At 39.7% G+C, this 20,023-nt stretch overlaps 1 protein-coding gene across 5 annotated transcripts in view; it reads left to right on the top strand.

The window, feature by feature from the left end:
* HHAT (hedgehog acyltransferase) overlaps positions 1–20,023 on the top strand; it is a 640,323-nt gene that overhangs the window by 550,339 nt on the left and 69,961 nt on the right. For 4 of the 5 annotated variants that reach the window (XM_075595708.1, XM_075595707.1, XM_075595709.1 and 1 more), the window contains one exon: positions 19,187–19,822. The exons of the other annotated variant lie outside the window; for it this stretch is intronic. In XM_075595708.1, coding sequence (XP_075451823.1) covers positions 19,187–19,323 — 137 coding nt within the window. In that variant the 3' untranslated portion in view covers positions 19,324–19,822. Of the gene's footprint in view, positions 1–19,186; positions 19,823–20,023 lie in introns of those variants that run through there. 5 annotated transcript variants of the gene reach the window in all.

Genomic DNA, 20,023 nt, shown 5'->3' with positions numbered 1-20,023 from the left:
AGAGAGGATAGATCTACAATACCCCACGGAACATATCCATGTTCTCATTGCAAAGCTTGTTCTAAAATGAATAAAAGTAAAACTTTCACTTCTTCTAATACAAGAAAGAATTATATTATAAAATCATTTATAAATTGTAATTCCTCTTATGTCGTTTACTTACTGAGATGTGGATGTGGCCTACAGTACGTAGGACGGACAACTAGATGTTTAAAAATTAGAATTCTTGAACATCTACGACTTATTAATAATGGAGATCAGAATCATCCAGTCGCAAAACATTTTTCTAGTTGCCCGTCCGGCGGTGCTGGCTCATTCACATTTCAGGGCATAGAGCATGTTCCCATGCCCACAAGGGGAGGAGACAGGATGAAACAGCTAGATAGACGGGAATCCTTTTGGATTTTTATTTTAAGAACAAGAACTCCTTTGGGCATGAACACCGATTGGGATTTAAGTCACTTTTTATAAATTTATAATTTTTTAGTTATATTTTTTTAGTATATCAGTGTATCACTTTTTATATAATTTTTCTTGATATTCTTAAATATAAATAGTTTCACATATATATTCTTTGTAGTTATTAGACCATTATTAATAAAAATTGTCTATATCACTATTTAATATGTTAATAATTAATTATTATTATATCTTATACATATGTTAATATATATTTGAAACACACTAGATTTCCCACTCGGTGCTCATGACTACATAGTTATGAACATGCTATACGAGATGAATTTGAACATGTAATATATGTGTACACAGAAGGAAAAAATCTGCTACATTGAAGTGTTTCTCTGTTATGAACAGTATTGATGTCAAAGTTTTATATTATATGAACTTTATAATATATTAAGTGTTTAATGATGTTATGAATACTATAAATACTTTTTATATGATCTTCATATCATATACTGTTCTCTCCTCTGATAAACAAGGTGTTTTAATTTTCCCTATGTACATTAACTGTGTGGGTACATCTTATGAAATAACATTATGTATGTATACTCCAGAAATATTGTGGTATGTTAGACAATATAATGTTTGTGATTATCACGACATTATACATTGATTTAGATACAGTATGACATGCTCACTTAAATATGTTCTATTTAGTGTTGCATACATTATTATTCTTATATGCTCTATCAATCATTACTATACAGATAGATCTCCTAATGTATACTACCTCTATTTTTTCCATTTTACAGTTACATAGGGTTGCTGCTAATATAGTAACTAGTTATTTGTATTTTATTCGTTTATTCTACATTGTCTGTTTAATAAAGTTTTTGTTGTATAAAAAATACTCTTCGAGATTTTGTCAATCTACTGAATATGACATCACATTGGCGCGACCATTCTATATGGTGCACGGCAATGACGTCACTCGGTGGACTGAAGCGTGAAGTACTATTATGTCCGTTTATCCTCTGCCCATACTGCCCACTCTATAGGTGCGCGCGCACCATTCTCGCGAGTTTTCGCTGATACAGGAGACTGGATTAGCCGCCTTTACTCTGCGAGATGCGGGTAGGTGACGCGGCACGCTATTGGTTTGGAAGCAGTTTGGGTAAGTATAAATTAGCAGCGTTAATACACTGTGGTCACCTTGATAAAGTACATTAAGTACGAAACGCGTAGGTGCGTTTACCTGTCCGTTCTTTGTGTGTAATATTCAGCATGCAATAAATCCAAAATTATTTTTTCATTTTTGGAGTGGCCTGGCTGTTTCCTTTTCCTGAATGATTTTCACAGGATTCCCTGGCTGTGCGCTATCAACGCTCTCTATTCTTACAACAAAAGGAAACAGGTTTTTGGGGGTACTTAAAGACAATTATATGACCCAAATTATTTAGGAACCAACCAGGAGAGGGGCAGTTCTGGATTTGGTCATATCAAACAATGTAGAAGTAATAACAAATATTCAAGTCCTGGAACATTTGGGTAACAGTGATCATAACATGGTCTCATTTGAAATAAATGATCAAAAAACAGATTACTTGGGTTCAACAAAGACTTTAAACTTTAGAAAGGCAGATTTTAAGAAACTGAGGTCTAATCTAGTAGTAATACAATGGGATGATGTTTTTGCAGGGAAAAATGTAGAAGCTAAATGGGCAGTCTTTAAAACATTGTTAGAAAAGCACACTTATCAGTGTATACCCTTGGGTAATAAGTATAAAAGAAATAAGTCAAAACCAATGTGGCTAAATAAACAGGTAGGGGAGGAAATGGACAAGAAGAGGAAGGCGTTTAGATTCTTTAAGTCAGAAGGGACAGAGGTATCATATCAGAATTATAAGGAATGTAACAAAAATTGCAAAAGGGCAATCAAATTAGCAAAAATGGATAATGGAAAAAAGATTGCAATAGAAAGTAAGGTCAACCCTAAAAAGTTCTTTAAGTACCTTAATAACAAAAAAACGAGAAAAGAAAATATAGGACCCTTTCAGTGTGAGATGGGTAGGCAGATTATTGGAGATAAGGAAAAAGCTGAGGTATTAAACAAATTCTTTGCCTCTGTGTTTACCAGGGAAGAATCAAGTCCAATAGTAGTGCCGCAGGAGGAAGCCACAACCTCCATATTAATGAACAATTGGTTAACTGAGGAAGAAGTTCATAAGCGACTTGAAAAAATTAAAGTAAATAAGGCACCTGGCCCCGATGGCATACATCCAAAAGTTCTCAAGGAGTTAAGCTCAGTAATAGCAAAACCATTATATTTAATATTCAAGGACTCCATTTCCACAGGCTCAGTACCACAAGATTGGCGTAAAGCAGATGTGGTGGCTATATTTAAAAAGGGAGCTAGATCACAACCGGGAAATTACAGACCTGTAAGCCTGACTTCAATAGTAGGGAAACTATTTGAAGGTTTAATACGGGATAATATTCAGGTATACCTAATGGAAATCAAAATTATTAGTAATAGTCAGCATGGATTTATGAAGGATAGATCTTGCCAAACTAACCTTATTTGTTTCTTTGAGGAGGTAAGTAGGAATTTAGACCAGGGTAATGCAGTTGATGTGGTCTACTTAGATTTTGCAAAGACTTTTGATACGGTTTCACACAGGAGGTTGGTGTACAAAATAAAGAAAATTGGACTCAGTATTAATATATGCACCTGGATTGAAAACTGGTTAAAGGACAGACAACAGAGGGTTGTCATAAATGGAACTTTTTCAGGTTGGGCTAAAGTCGTGAGCGGAGTGCCTCAGGGATCGGTACTGGGACCCCTGCTTTTTAACTTGTTTATTAATGACCTTGAGGTTGGATCGAGAGCAAAGTCTCCATCTTTGCTGATGATACTAAATTGTGTAAGGTAATAGAATCAGAGCAGGATGTAATTTCTCTTCAGAAGGACTTGGAGAGACTGGAAATGTGGGCAGGTAAATGGCAGATGAGGTTTAATACAGATAAATGTAAGGTTATGCATTTGGGATGCAAGAATAAAAAGGCGACTTACAAATTAAATGGAGATATATTGGGGGAATCCTTGATGGAGAAGGATTTAGGAGTGCTTGTAGACAGCAGGCTTAGCAATAGTGCCCAATGTCATGCAGTAGCTGCAAAGGCAAACAAGATCTTATCTTGCATCAAACGGGCAATGGATGGAAGGGAAGTAAACATAATTATGCCCCTTTACAAGGCATTAGTAAGACCACACAATTGAATATGGAGCACAATTTTGGGCACCAATCCTAAGAAAAGACATTATGGATCTAGAGAGAGTGCAGAGAAGAGCCACCAAATTAATAAAGGGGATGGACATTCTAACTTATGCTAGCTAAATTAGATTTATTTACATTAGAAAAGAGGCGTCTAAGAGGGGATATGATAACTATATACAAATATATTCAGGCACAATAAAAGGAGCTTTCAAAAGAACTATTCATCCCACAGGCAGTACAAAGGACTCGGGGGCATCCGTTAAGGTTGGAGGAAAGGAAATTTCAGCAGCAACAAAGGAAAGGGTTCTTTACAGTAAGGGCAGTTAAAATGTATAATTCCTTACCCATGGAGACTGTGATGGCAGATACAATAGATTTGTTCAAGAAAAGTTGGACATCTGGGAAAGGTATACAGGGATATACCAAATAAGTATACATGGGAAGGATGTTGATCCAGGGATTAATCCGATTGCCAATTCTTGGAATCAGGAAGGAATTAATTTTTCCCCTTAATGTGGTTTTTTTGTTTGCCTTCCTCTGGATCAATAAGTAAGTATAGATATAGGATAAAGTATCTGTTGTCTAAATTTAGCATAGGTTGAACTTGATGGACCTACGTCTTTTTTCAACCTCATCTACTACTGCACCGACACACTTTATTCGAGCAAATACCCAGTATGTACCTGGCAGATACCTGGAATGCGCCGCTCCTCACCTCTGACAAGCCCCGTTGCGTTTGCCTTCCCAGCCTGGGTTCATGCCTGGCTGACGGGCGGCTGATCTGTTAAATGATAATGATTAGGATTTAATAGGCTGCAATGCTTCGCGTGTCTACCAGATGGCATAAATTCATGAATTGTAATGCAGTATATATATATATACTGTGCAGTATTGCAGCCAGCAGGAATAAAATGCTTCAATCCCTGCCTGGAAAATACCTCAATGCACTCGGGCAGAAAACAGTCACAAACCTCAATACACCCGGGTATACCCGAATTCGTGGGACTAGCCGAGCTCGAATAAAGTGTGTCGCCAGTGTATGTAACTATGTAACTTTGTTCTACTGAAATCAAGAAAAAATAGGTCAAACTTAAGAAAAAACAGCATTTAATGACTCCACTTTTACCCACTGAAACTGATGATGTGAATCTTGTGATCCATAGAAATCTGAGAACCAGAAAACTGAACTGGAATTCCCCTGTCATGTTATGTGCTGTACACCAGTGTCGTATCATTTAACTTCTAATTACTTCCAATTGCCAATTAAGAATTTCCAGTTGTCAACATAACTGAAACTCTTTGTACTGTAATATTGTTTTGATGACCATAACAATGGTTTGATGGGGTAAATAAAGTAACGGGTTCCACACTGATTTTAGCTATTTAGTCAGTCTACTTAGGGACACGTTGACTATGCTTGTTCCATTTCCATAATGCTCAGAGCTGCTGTTTTTAGTTAAATATTTGAAAGTTCACCTATGTTTCAGTTTGCCATTTCAGTGTTTTCCTTTTTACTTATTGAGGATGTGGAATCAATACCATTTCTATATATATTTACTTATAAGTGCAATTGATTTATATGTTGATTTTTTTGTATGCGGGCTGCATAGCTTTCAACTCGTTGCTTACCCCATTGCCCTCTGAGCTTATAACCAAGCCAGCTCCCTGCTAGCATAGAATCCTTTTAACTCTTCACCCTTGTGATTGAGAAATAAGTCTCCAGAATTGTCACCTGCGTACCCTCCCTACATCAGACTCCCCTGACTTGATATTATCTCTACTCTTTTTCCTCTTTTTACTAGTTTTCCTGCAAAACTACTTCAACGGGGAAGGTACCCTGTTACAGACTGGAAGACACACGTGGATCAATTACCACTATTGGCTGGGATGATAGTTTTGGCAGTTTAAGTTAATACTGGTGAATTGGCTAAACCGCTTTTGCCAAACATTAACCAATTGGAATCTTTTATCTTCTCTAATATCAACACAGAGAAATGTGATGTGACTTTTGATATCGCTCATAGAATGGGGAGACATTCATACCAAAATGGAAACCATACTTAAACAGCCTTTTACCAGTGTTATTTAAAGAAGTCATTGCACCCTTCAAATATTCTGAGTGGGTCTATATGGCGCCACTGAGGGGTACCTGGAAGAAACTGAAATTATTATAACACTTCATTTAACTGGGTGATGATGGAGAAAGACCTGTGAGAGAAGTGAAAGTGAGAGGAAATCGAGGATAGATAGTAATTGGAGTGTGTCACCCCCTCCCACTCCCCACCCTCCTTTTTAGTTTGGTGGGAAAGGAGTTGTATTTGGGTTATACTATTTTGGTTACACCATTATGAAAGTAAAAAACTGACAAAAGCAAAATTGCAAGATATGTGAACTAATTTAAACAGATTGCAAGGCAGCAACTCGATCGATTTATACTCTTGAAATGTTCTTTATTTTGCCAACAACTTCATCTTGTTGAAGAGGGAAAATCAAGATTACTGCGCCGTCCACAAATTCTACAAAGAAACGGTCTGTTGATGTGGTCCAACTACATTTTTTTTTGGCAAACCATGCTGCCTTATTTGTTCATGCTTAATAAAGAAACTTAAAACAAAACCTATGTATTTTGGAACCTCGACTCATTTATTCGACGCACGTCCAATACTTTTTCTACGGTAACAGTTTTATTTTCAAATAAACTAGCACGTTTCTATATTATTTCTCAGTTATAATATTAAAGTATAATTTTTAATAATCTTTTTTTTAATTAGTAAATGAATTAATGTTGCAAAACAAAATGAGTTGGTCTTGAATAATACATTATCCAATACTTAGTATTATTACTACTTCGGTCTCCAGGTATTAGTAACCAATGTAATTAATTAAAGAACATATTAGTCCATGTATTTTGCTTTTTATTCTGGTGACTGCACTTTTAATTCACAATACTCTTGACTCTTCATAACCAGTGTCGTGTATTATACTTTGTGTTATTAGTGCTTTTATAACATAGAAGTGATCTCACACTTTTTTGCTACAGTGAATATAGATTTTCTACTTTTGTAGATTTGTCTTACCATGTACTAGAACAACATTGCACTGTACTGTACTTCTTTCCATTTTTAATTGAATCAATAATTACCTGTTATTTTGTTATTTTGATATTAATTATGCCTAATTTTGCATATTTGTCAGATTTCTTTCTTATACAGTATGTTTTGCAGTTAAATAGAATTTTTCTCACATTTTTTTCTTTATACTTCTATTACTACAGAACTCATTTTTCTCAAACTAACAACTTAAAATTGGGATATACTGTATTCATTAAACATACCAAACACCCACATGCAAATCAGGAGCTTGATTTTAAAGCATATGTTCTGCAAATATTCTTATCTTCTACAACACATTTGCTTCTCCCATGAAATGTTTAATACATATATTTTTGGCTTTCTTGATTTTTCTTATGTTTTCTATCTCCATGTCCACTAAATTGTTAGTAGAGCAAAAATAAATGTATTTGATTATATTGTATTTGATTATATTTAATGTATTATATGTAATGTAATTGTTATACATGGGATATATATTCTGGTTCACTAATATCTGAAAGAGGTGGCAAAAGTATGTTGCTGCATTGAAATTAGCGTTGCTCAATCAGTCCCTACTGTGATTGGTGAAGTACAGGCAGTCCTCTTTTTACAACGCTTCGCTTTACAACGAATGGCTTATCCAACGCTGTGCAATGCATACCTATGTTCATTTTTACAACGCCAAAACGGCTTATCCAGCGCTCTTATGACGCTTTGCAAAGTTATTTATGTGTATATAATATATATGCACTATATCATTTATGTGTGTGCTGCATATCTTATTGTCTGCGTAAAATATTTTGTGTATTTTAGCATTAAAAATGCCTTCAGAAACAGAACCTTTCATTTAAACAGTGTTCCTATGGGAAAACGTGTTTCGCTTTACAACGTTTCGCTATCCAACGCCATTTTGAGTAACGCATTGTGTCCGATAACCGAGGACTGCCTGTAATGTAATTTATAATATTCCTTCAGAGGAATGAGGATAGAGAACTATGTAAGGCTAGATAGAAGGAGACTACACATAATCAGATGTGCAAAGGCCCAATCAGACTGGAAAATAGCCGAGTCAATAAAGAAAGGGGACAAAACCTTTTTTTTAGGTATAGTATTTAAGTGATACAAAAGAGTGATCTGCGCTCATATATGGTTAAAGGTGATTGGTGATATTGTGACCCTTAAGGGATTTAAGACAACCTGATTAGGATGAGGTTTGTGCCGCTGTTCTGGTGGGATGGTATTTAAGTGAAATGAGAAAACCTAAAGCAGGAATACTAAAGACAGAAGAAGACAGTCTTGTTGAGGGAGACAAATGTATAGCAGGCCACCTTAATAATTGCTTTTGTTCAGTATTCACAGCTGAAGGTGAAAGGGAGGACCCACAGTTGGGTAACAGGAATATGGACACAAGCCAATTTCCAGAGGAGAAAATCCTTCTGGAACTTTTAAAATGAAAGTGAACAAGTAAATGGGGCCGGATGGAATATATGCAAGGATATTAAAATAGCGTAGAGGTTTGCAGCCAACACCATTAATAAATGTACAGTATTTAACCAGTCACTATTAACAGGTGTAGTTCCAGATGACTGGAGAAGAGCAAGCATAGTCCCACCTGCCTCTTCCTCACAAAAGTTGAAGTAGGGAAGAGGCAGGTAACTACAGGCCAGTGAGCCTGACGTCAGTCGTGGGGAGATGAATGGAAACATTGCTGAAATATAGGTAGTGGAGTTGACTATCTACAAGATCCCAGGCAGCATGGGTTTACTGGGGGGTGATTATGTCAAACAAATCTAATATATTTTTTGACTGAGATCAGGGTGGAGCAGTATGGTGTTCAATTCTGTAGACCAGGGGTTCTCAACCTTTTTTACAATATGCACCCACATGCTACAATATATTTGTTCCGCAAACCCCTAATTAATCTTATTGCCTACTCAGACTATTGCTATAGTGTCCTGAGCTAGTGGGGGGCAACACACACTTACTGTGGGAGCTTCCAAAGTCATACCCCACAATACCTTGCTGCTATGGATGCAAAGCATTGTGGGGAGCGACTTTGGACAATCGTGCTGAAAAATACCTGTTCCAGGCTGCGTCAAGGTAGTAATCTTTCTTCCGCTCCTTTTTAAATGTCTGCGATGTGGGATTTATGGAGTAAGTAGGAGGAGTTAGGGTGGAGTTATGTTTGCATATTGGCGCAGGTCTCTGTATTGAGAAATGTGTGCCTTGTGTAGGGGCATAGCTATAGCCCGGGCAAAGCCCGGCGGCTCGCACTTTTGGGTGACCCCCTCTCCCCCCCTGTAGCGGCACATTGCGGGGCCTGAGATGCAGCAAGAAAGCACAGAGGGAAATCCCTGCCTCTGCAGGTGGCCGGGAAAGGGTCAGGGGGCGGGGCCCCAAGATGCAGTAGGAAGGAAAGAGGGGAAATTCCTTCCTAGGCAGAGCCTCCGTAGGTGGGCAGGGCCTAGGTTTGGGGTCGGGGCCTCAAGTAGTGCAGCGTGGGGCTGGAGCTGCAGCCTTAGAGACAGGCTGGGAAAGGAGAGGGGGAGGGGAAGGGTTAAATCACAGGGGTAAAAACAGACATGAAAAGTATGAATACAGGAAGGAAAAGAGAAAATGAAGTATAAGAGGGAAAAGAAAAACGTGAGAGAGCAAAGAGAGAGAGAAGATAGAGAGCAACGAGGGAGAGAGGAGAGAGAGAGCAAAGTGGTAGAGAGAGCAAAGAAGTAGAGCGGGAGAGAGAGTAAAGAGGGAGAGAGAGACAGCAGAGAGAGAGAGAGCAAAGAGAGAGTGAGGAGATAGAGCGCAAAGAGGGAGAGAGGAGAGAGAGAGAGAGAGAGACACGAGGGGGGGAAAGAGAGAGAGACATGAGGTGGTCCTAAAAAAACATTTGCCCGGGGGCCCGCATATGTCTAGCTACGCCACTGGTCTTGTGCTATTTTTCTTGAGGGTTTTCTGTTTGTTTCCTTCTTCACCCTAAGGTGTAGGGTAAGTGCCGTAGTAATACACTTCGTAAATATGGCATGTTTCAGATAGAAAAAAAATGAGAATTTTTTTCAACACTACATTTGCTTGCTAACTACCTCTGCACAGGCAGAGAAACAATAGGGCATGTACAGTCACATTTTCATTATATTACCTCACTCACGGCCTACCAGAAAGTATTACAACTGGTATATTTGTTATTGTGCATTTGAATGCTAAACAAGCACGACTACATCTTCAAAGCTATTGATCACATTTGAAATTATGGAATAGATGTAGCCTGGTCCCTTTCTTGGCCCTTTACCTCTGTTGCGGTGCAGAGAAGTTGCTGCCGGTCGACCAGGTCGCCGGAGCTCCTCGGCGGGACGCCGGTAAGGGCGCCGCCATCTTTAATTGCTGCACATGCGCATAGGCAATTTGCACATGCGCAGAAGGGTCCCAAGGTCCCAGTGGCCAGTGTGGAGCTTGCACATGCGCAGTACGAGTGTGCGCATGCGCAGTGTCTTAGTTGCGTTGGCCATTACAATGTTGGGCGCATGCGCAGAGGCATCAGTACATCGGCGTCCATCTTAGAAATGCTCCTATGGGAGGACTACAACCCTCAGCAGCCACTGGGGCTGCAACATCACATGTACGCGCAAAACCAATAGGGCTGCTGTCATTACGGCCAGAGCAAAGGATACATTCACGGACGACGACTACGTCGGACCAGACTGATCCTATCAACCACCGGCCTTACCCAGGTGCTGGAGCACCCTGCAGGTATCACGTTCAACAAGTGCACCAATGGTTGACACACATTCTCTGGGTCGTGCTACCACACACTTTGGGGTGGGTTGTGGCTCCTGTGGACACCGGGTGGTTGGGTGCCCAGGGCACCTCAATACATTGGGGGAAACCTCACCAGGGTGTGGACAAGGTGGTTGGACAGTGGGGTACTGTGTGGTGGTAAGGCCGTGCGAGGCCTCTACTGTATGATATGCATTAGTGTGTTATTAGTGTATCTACGATCAGTAAACCTGTTATTACATACTCGTGTGGGTATGTCATTGTATGGGGTTATCCAGCACTGCTAGGATCCCTCACAGGTGGAGCCGCTGTCACCAGACGAATCTGGTACACCCCAGGGTCCCTACAGGGGAGGATCAGGCCTCCTGTGAGCCTATCAGGTAACGCACCACACGTAGTCACCCTAGACACGGGGGAAAGAGGGCTACACAAATTTCAAGTGGTAGACTATCTTTCTACTCAAGCAGCTGAACTAATCTTTACAGCAGATCTATTATCCTTATTTATAGCCCTGTTTCTAAGACATTTACAAAATATTACCCTTCAGAAACTGGACAAAACGGACTTTTTTCCCTTTTTTATCCTAGTGTTACACTTTGTTTCCCTACTTTGTAGTGTACAACTTTGTTGTTTTTATGCTGGTATTATACCTCTCTAAAACCCTCCAGGAATCTTGTCCATTTTCTAAGAAATAACTAAATCATTTTAAACTTTGGAGAACTCTTGCAGTCATTGTACGCTATGGTCCCATAATTAGCCTCTAATAAGAACTATACTTAAATTCACTAAGAAACAATATAATGCCATGTTAACTGCCTTTCACTTGAATGGAAGTCACCTCGGGATCACATATTGTGATAATCCATATCGCGCCTTAGTGAATCTTCCCTAATTGTTGTAAATTTCACATAATAATTATTTAATGGACTTGTTTGAGTTCATTTACTCAAGTGGAATTACATTTACAGTAGAAATAACAATGGCTTTTTCACCTTAGTTTATGTATGTGTTAGGCTTTGTCCATAGTAGGACGCGCTAACTTCCGCGCTCCTCCTCCTCCCCGCCGTCACGCTTGCAAAATAAACTTGTTTGTATAGCAAAGCGCCGCTCTCCCTGCAGCGCATGTCCACGCACTATGCCCTACTACATTGCCATCCTAGTGTTTGTTTCGGCGCAAGCTACGTAGCTCGCCCTGTAACCTACACTATGGACGAAGCCTTAATGTGTCCGTTTATCTGTAAAAATAGCTTCATGACCTTGATGCACACATTACCTTTCATGTGTGTTGCGTGTTACACATGTCTACATTTAGCATAGGTTGAACTTGATGGACGTACGTCTTTTTTCAACCTCATCTACTATGTAACTATGTTTTTTCTAGTCATTGAAACATACTTTGTTAGCCTCTTTTTATTCCCAAGATGAGATGAGTCAGACAGATGACATTGTTGCTATTAGTGGTCAGAGAACTACTAGGATTTTGTTCATGTTAATTTGCTTTATAAGTTATGTACAGTATTTAGTGGTTAATAAGATGGAATTATATAGTTCTGCACTCCGAACGTGATCTATCAGGAAGTAGAACGGAAGAGGTGGACTTCTCTTTCATTCCATTAGCGGTGATGGTGATATCACTTTATCACTGTGGAGACGCGGTCACGTGATCATGACTGCCGGAGTGCCACAGCCCATCCAGCACTCAAAGGGTTAAGCCTTCCACATTTTTTAGAAAGGACCCATTATATCATCTTTAATACACGATTGTCCTAATCTATCAACCATTACAGGGAATGAGTCAGCTCCCATGAGTCAGCTCCCAAGTTACAGTAGATTTTCATAATTTATAAACCTGCTTCAGTATATGCAAGTTTATTTATAGTATATTAAAATATGCATATTCTACATTTGCCAATGTAAGTCAGTCAATTAATGATATGGATTGTAAGTGACATACTGTATCTATAACACTATATTTCACAGTGAATATACTGTACTATATATATGTGTGTGTGTGTGTGTGTGTGTGTGTGTGTGTGTGTGTGTGTGTGTGTGTGTGTGTGTGTGTGTGTGTGTGTGTGTGTGTGTGTGTGTGTGTGTGTGTGTGTGTGTAGAGGTATCGGTACAGTGTTAGCCGAGCTTTATTAATCAAAAATGAAAAGACGATACCGTTCTGTGGCTAACTAAATGCTTTTATTTGTGCGAGCTTTCGAGATACACTGATCTCTTCTTCTGGCGATAGTACATTGAATAAAGCAGGCATGGTTAAACTTAAAAACAGTTCATATAAGAATGTTATCTGTGACTGAAACCTAACACCCCCCTCCCCCCCTGTGTTGTATGTGATTTATGACTTGAGGTGTTAAATAGTCCCTGAATGTTAGTGATGTAAGAATGTGTGTGTGTATGTGTGTAAATATAAATTGGTAAAGAGCCCACAGTGTATACAGCGCTTTACAAAAGGCGTGTGTGGAGTGGGAGTGTATATCACTGGTGTGGGTAGGTCTGGAAATGTAAGAGGCTGTAGCATTACTAAAAGTGTGTGTGGATACTATGTGGTCCCCCACACCAGTCACGTGACCAGCATGGGACCAGGCTGGGCCACAGGGTCTAGCGCACCAGTTAGGGTTAGAAACCACAAGTAGTGGTGGGAATGGGCGCGGCATGGATAATAAATAGCTTATCTACATCATTTAATTGTGTATCCCTGTTTTCAGAGGATTATATCCCCGCCCCCCCCCCCCCAATTGTGTGTATAACAGTTCAAGGTAAAAGAATATACTCCCAGATTCTGTCTGTTTTTAGAGATTGTGTTCTAAGACATAATGATTATGAGCATTTGTTTCACACATCATTTATTCACTTACACATAATGTTTATTATTATTGTTGCCCTACAGTAGTAAACGCCTTTGGTGCCTCTGATTGTTAAGGGGTTCAAATAGTTTTAAACTACTCTTCTATCAGTGTGCCAAACTCAAGTGGAGCCCTCCAAAAATTGTTCATGATGAATGCATTTTGTTGGAGACTTTCAGTTTGAATTTTAGCTAATGTTTTACTGTGTGCCATACAGATGGAGATGTTGGAAAACATCGTTGTTTCAATTAAATCCTAATGACTTGCTTTTGGTTAGGCATATTTTTAATTAAGAGATGGAGGGCTTAATTGTCTTCATTAATGAGTGATGTTAGTGAAATTACAACAAGTCTGAAATTCAATGCTCGACACTATGGAACACGTGTAATAGGCTTTCTGTGGGTAGCGATATTCTTATGGCTGCAAATAGGACTAATATTTAATTGTTTAACAGATTGATTGAAAAAAAAACCTTAATAAATTGCATGCAGCCACATTTAGGCCATTTTCTGGCTTTGCCATGTTTCCGAATCTTGAAACATCATACAGTTGTTCTCTGAGCTCCAGCCGACATGCTGTGATAACACCACATACTCTATTACACGTTCCATTGATTGTTGTGGTTCTCTTGACTTCATATGAAGTTGTAAATAATATAATGTATTATATTAATCCTTAAATACTGTAGCCTTAAAAAGCTGTGCTATAGGCATAAGACACTTTCCAGCACAGGAAGATGTACCTTAAAGCTCATTGAACTACAGTAATGTAATCCTTTTTGCAACAAAGTTGGAGTCTGCTGACAGAAACTGTTCAAACATTATGGCCTAGATCAGGGGTGGGCAACTCTAGTCCTTTTAAGGATATCCCTGCTTCAGCACAGGTGGCTCAATCAGTAGCTCAGTCTTTGGCTGATTCACAAAGCTCTGTTAAACCATGTCTCATAAAGTAACATTAGCTAAAAGAGGATTGGATGTCCCCTGAGTTAACATGGTATCCGTAAAGCTAATTATATGAAAAAACAATGTCTAAACTACAGCTTAATAGCATATTCTTAATGTCACATTATTGCCGCATAACATAGTGTTATCTTTAGATGTTAAGTACATTTTAGCGTTACTCTGATACAGATTTAAATGATGCCCAACTGCAGCATTACAGCCACCCAGACATGGCAAAGCCATATTTCAGTTTTTGCATAGGAGTAATACCAAGTTTAGCTATAACTTAATGTAGGAACGATAACACCTAATTTTACAATTTGCATGAGTAGTAGGGAGCCCAACATTCTCAAGCTATTTTGGACAGGTTACCACCCCCCCCCCCCCTTTTTAGGTGAAGTCCCACCCCTTTGGTGCTAAACCATGCCCATTGGTTCCCACCCCTTCTGTATCCGGTCCCTCCCCTTCCGAATCATTCACTGCCCCTGTGTCAAATTGTGGGTTACGCCCCCCAGGCCAAAACTTCAAGGTTGACGCCCCCCGCGCCAACAAAATGTGGTTGATGCCCACTGAGCCAAATAATTTTATTATTTATATATTTATTATTTTTGTGATTAGTGCATACTGTTGACGTAGACAGGATGGGTGCGGATACATATGAGGTGACAAAATATCTATAGCTGTAATATATATTTCATGCCGTCGTGTTTTGTGTGTGTCTGCAGTGTGTGGGCTAACAAGCAAGTTTTTACCCCCTCACCTCCCTCTTACCCTTCACCTCCCTCTTACCCCTCACCTCTCTCCCCCCCTCCCCCCACCACCTCTCTTCACTTCTCTCTCCCCCCCTCCTTCACCTATCTTCCCACCCCTCAGCCCTCTCATCTTCTACTTTACTACTTTTTCCTACACCGGTATATAAACTGATAAAAATCAATGACTACAAAAATGTATCTTTTTTTATGAAAAATAAGCCTACATTTAGCCTATAATAGTAATAATCCCCTCAGAACAGGATATAACTGTCCTGGCTTCGCCTCGGGCCTTCAACTCTTCCAGCCTGGGCATTATTGGCCAGTAATACCCTTTTCTTCAGGGATTATTACTTAATTATAGGCTAAAGCTGTAAAATTCCGGGCATTATTGAAATCCCTGGTCTCTGATTAGTTAGAATTCCAGGCATTATTCATTCAGTAATGCCCGGAATTTTTTGGCAACTTGCCAATTCAGCTTTCAGAGATGCAGGAAGCGCGCGCTGAGAATTTAAAATGAAAAACTGCCAAATTTAAAACTTACCAGTCCGCTCCGCTCCTCTCCTCACACAGCACGGCAGCATATGCAGGCTGTCTCTCACAGCTGCACCTCCGCTCCTCTCACACAGCACTGCAGCATATTGTATTCTCGGTCTCTCTGTGTCTCTGTGTGTGTCTCTCTCTCTCCCACCCCTTCCCTCCACTCTTCCCCCCCTCCCCTCTCTCTTCCTCACCTCTCTCTTCCCCCCTCCCCCTCTCTCCCTTCTCCCCTCTCTCCCTCCCCTTCCCCTCTCTCCCTCCCCTCACCTCTCTTCCCTCTCACCCTGCTGTCTCCCCCTCTCACCTCTCTCTTTCCCCTCACCCTGCTGTCTCTCCCCCTCACCTCTCTCTTTCCCCCCTCAATCCCTCCTCTCTCCCCCCCACCCTCACCTCTCGCTCTCTTCCCCCTCATCTCTTTCCCCCACCCCCATGTTTCCCCCCCTCATCTCTATCCCTCACCTCCTCACCCTGCTGTCTCCCCCTCTCACCTCTTTCCCCTCACCTCTCCCTCCCCCCTCACCTCTCTCTCTTCCCCTCTCATTCTGCCACAAAGAGCATACAATCTAAGTGGTATGCAGGGAGACTTACAGTGACAGCAGGTGAGGGTGTAAGTGCAGTTGATGGCAGTGCTGGGCCATAATGGTTAGTTGGAGCGATCGTGGGTGTGGGACAGGAGCCATAAGACTAGGTTATTGAAATGCTTCATTTAAGAGGTGGGTTTTAAGATTTAGCGTAAAGGTGGGGAGAGAGGATGCTTGGCATTTACTGATTGTGAGGGCGTTCCACAGGAAAAAGGACAGCGAGTGGGAAAAGGATTTGCGAGAGTGACCAGAAAACATGAAAGTGGTAGAAAGGAATGCAGTTATGAGCAGAGTGCAAGAGATGAGCAGGGACATTACAAGAGATCAAAGCTCAAACAATATGTAGGAAGAAGCAGATGAGTGGAGAGCCTTAAAGTTAAGGAGGAAAACTTTGTAGGTGATCCGAAATTTGATGGGAAGCCAGGAGAGGGATTTAAGGAGGTGAGCAGATTGTTTTGGGAGAAAGTGAAATTATTGTAGCAGCCGTATTTTTAATAGATTGCAATAGATTGCAAAGGAGAAAGTTGTGAGGCAGGGAGGCCTGTTAGCAGTGTGTTACAATAATCCAGACGGGAGAGGATGAGGGCATGTGTTAGAGGTTTTACAGTTGATGGACAGAGGAAAGGGTGGCTCTTGCAATGTTACGGAGGAAGAAGTGAACATTTTTATTCATGGCAGGAATGTGAGTGGCGAAGGAAAGGACTCAGTCACATGTCACATCTAGGCAACGTGCTCTGGCGACAGAATAAAATAATAGTACCGTTTACTGTGATGGAAACTAAGATTTGTTAAGTGTTAATCTATCTCTTTGCATCTTTCCTCCCTCATTTGTGTGAACAAGTTGGTGCATAGTGAAATAGACAATGTGATGGGAAGATGTGCTTAATATGCTCATTAATAGGACACATTCTCCTTCTTATTTGTCTCTCACTCTCATTTTTCTTAACTTTCTTTTTAAAGAGGTTTCTTACATTTGACACAGACGATAAAGGACAGAATAGCTATTCATACATGCACCTCATGTCGTAATAAAGCCAGCTGGGTACGTAGACACTAATACATTCAGTAAATTTAGATTCCAATATTATTTGCTGGCAACATCTACTATTAGATGTGACCAGTGGTTTAAGTGGTCCATACAGCAAGACTTCCATAATTATGCACTATGACATCAATTCCATTTCTGTAGAGAAAAGTAATTTACTGTAAATTCACTAGAATACTCAACGATATTTGTTAATAAAAGTCACCTTGAAACAAAAGTATATTTGAATCTTTTACATTTCATATGCTTAGATATTACAGAGTAATGAGCGTAGCCAGCCCTTTAAATAATGTAATTTCTAGACAGCTTTGAGAAAAAAAAAATTTTGACAAGGCTTATAACAAATATGCTACTAAAGAATGGAACTTCCTTGTTTAAGCAAAAACATGCCTTTTGAATTAAAGGATTAAGATTTCATATTTTGCTAGTGTTTTAGAAAAATTTGAATATTTTCACTTTTGAACCGTACAGAAAACAGGCATTAATTAACATGGGAAATGCATCACAGATGTAATGGAAAAGAATGTGATTTACATTTTATTATAAACCCGAAAATGAAGGGACTACAACATAATCCCATGTTTCAGGATTACACCCACATTTACTCAGTGGTGTTAATTTACACCTATCTAGACCCTTGAAGTGAAAGTGAAGGGCATTGAACTGTAAATAGGACCCCAAAATGACATAATATATGGGTAAATACAGATAATTGCTTATTGGCTTCAATCTGAATTAAAACAGTTCATGCTTTTTACTGGAGTAGAATCAAACGTTTCTAACGTTTTAATGATACAGGTTTGACTTTTAGTGGCAGGGTGTATTACCTGGCAATACCTGGCAAATGTATTACCAGCTTTACTCCAGTTTCAGTAACAAAAAACAGCATGACAAGATGGACAGGGAATGTTGTGGTTGGGAGATACTGGAACTTATTTTCATATTGGAAATGTAAACAAGATTTAACAGCAAACGACTTTTTCATGTACAATACATGTGGATTATATATATATATATATATATACATATATATATATATATACAGTGTTCGACAAACCTATACATTTGCACGCCCCGGGCGAGTGGATTTAACATCGTGGCGAGCTCCTCTTGGCCCAAGCAGCACACGTGTGGTACTAGGTGGCGAGTAGATTTTTTGGTGATTTGTCGACCACTGTATATATATATATATATAGTACAGTATATTCACTGTGAAATATATATAGAGAGAGAGGGAGAGAGAGGGAGAGGGAGAGGGAGAGAGAGGGAGAGGGAGAGGGGGAGGGAGAGGGAGAGGGAGAGGGAGAGGGAGAGGGGGAGGGAGAGGGGGAGGGAGAGGGGGAGAGAGAGGGGGAGAGAGAGGGGGAGAGAGAGAGAGAGATATGCACTGCACTATATTTAGCTCGGGGGCAGTTCTAAAAAAATACCAGTTACCTGTGTTTTCCTTCTTTTCGGGGGCCAATAGTAAGCCACAACGCCTAAGGGGAGGATGACGATGCAGCTTCCTATTGGACAGCTTTTAAACGTCCATGAGGGAACATCGGTAACTAAACCAGTATGTATCTTGGGAACATAAAAATCTCAGACATGCTCAGTTTTGCTCTGAGGGAGCGTACCAGTTACATTCTGTAAAAACAAAAAAAAGGAATCGATAAACTGGGAATGATTGCTGCTTTCGGGAGAAATACAAAAAAGTATAAACAAGGTGCTGAATAGTTTACAAGTGTTTTTATATTGTGAGTCTTTCAAAAATGTATGTTTTTATAGAATTATTCCTTTAAGATTGAAATCATCTGTTTGCTTTTTTGAGTGTGCATTATTAGCTTGGATACAATTACTGAATGTAGGGTGCTCAGTACTTTTAATCAAATCAGTTGTCACATGTTTGAAGTTTAACTTTTTTTTTTCATATTCCCTTTCTCTTCACAGGTTGGCCTTGGGCTCCCCTCACACTTCTTGGCTCTCTGTATTGCCTCTCTCAGGTTGGAATAGAATGGAACACATTTTATTTCCCACATTACAAGGGCGGATTTCCTGTGTGTTCAGTGACTAAGCTGGAAAAGTGATTCATCACAAGGAACCATTGTAGGATTGGGATATCAAGGCCTACAGAAAGAAACGTATTGTTAAAGGACCCACATTGGGGTCATAACACCAAAAATAAAGTAGGATTTGCAGGAATGCATACTCTATGTACAGAGGCCCAGACATACATTCACTGGTTCTTCATATGTACATACACTCGTACATGCATATATTCAGTACATATATACGGACTTCCTACAGCCACATACTTCCATGGGAGAGTCTTTTGCATATACCGAAGATTTTGTGAGCCTTCTGGTCATTCTGCGAGACTTGGCCTATCTGGACCATAAGAGCCTACCTAATAATGGTATCCAACAGGGATTTTTCCTGGCATCCAAATGAGCCAGTCCAATTCTGCAAGGATGCTTAGAAACATATTTACTGTATGCATAGCCTAATATTAAATATGAAACTGTCGTGGAAAAACTTGAGTTCCACACGTGTCTTTTCAAGTAAAGAATAAAGACATTTATTGTATTGTATGTCTTTATATAGCGCCATTAATGTACACAGCGCTTCACAGCAGTAATATACGACAATCATATAAATATAAATAACAAATAATATAAATAACACATGAAGGGGAGAAGTGTTTCAGACATAAAAGTAACATTTAAGAAAAGGAGTCCCTGCTCCGAAGAGCTTACGATCTAATTTGTTGGTAGGAAGAACGTACAG

This window comes from Ascaphus truei, chromosome 4, assembly GCF_040206685.1.
Source record: "Ascaphus truei isolate aAscTru1 chromosome 4, aAscTru1.hap1, whole genome shotgun sequence".
Classification (NCBI taxonomy): domain Eukaryota; kingdom Metazoa; phylum Chordata; class Amphibia; order Anura; family Ascaphidae; genus Ascaphus; species Ascaphus truei.
This window is presented reverse-complemented; position numbering and strand designations above follow the sequence as displayed.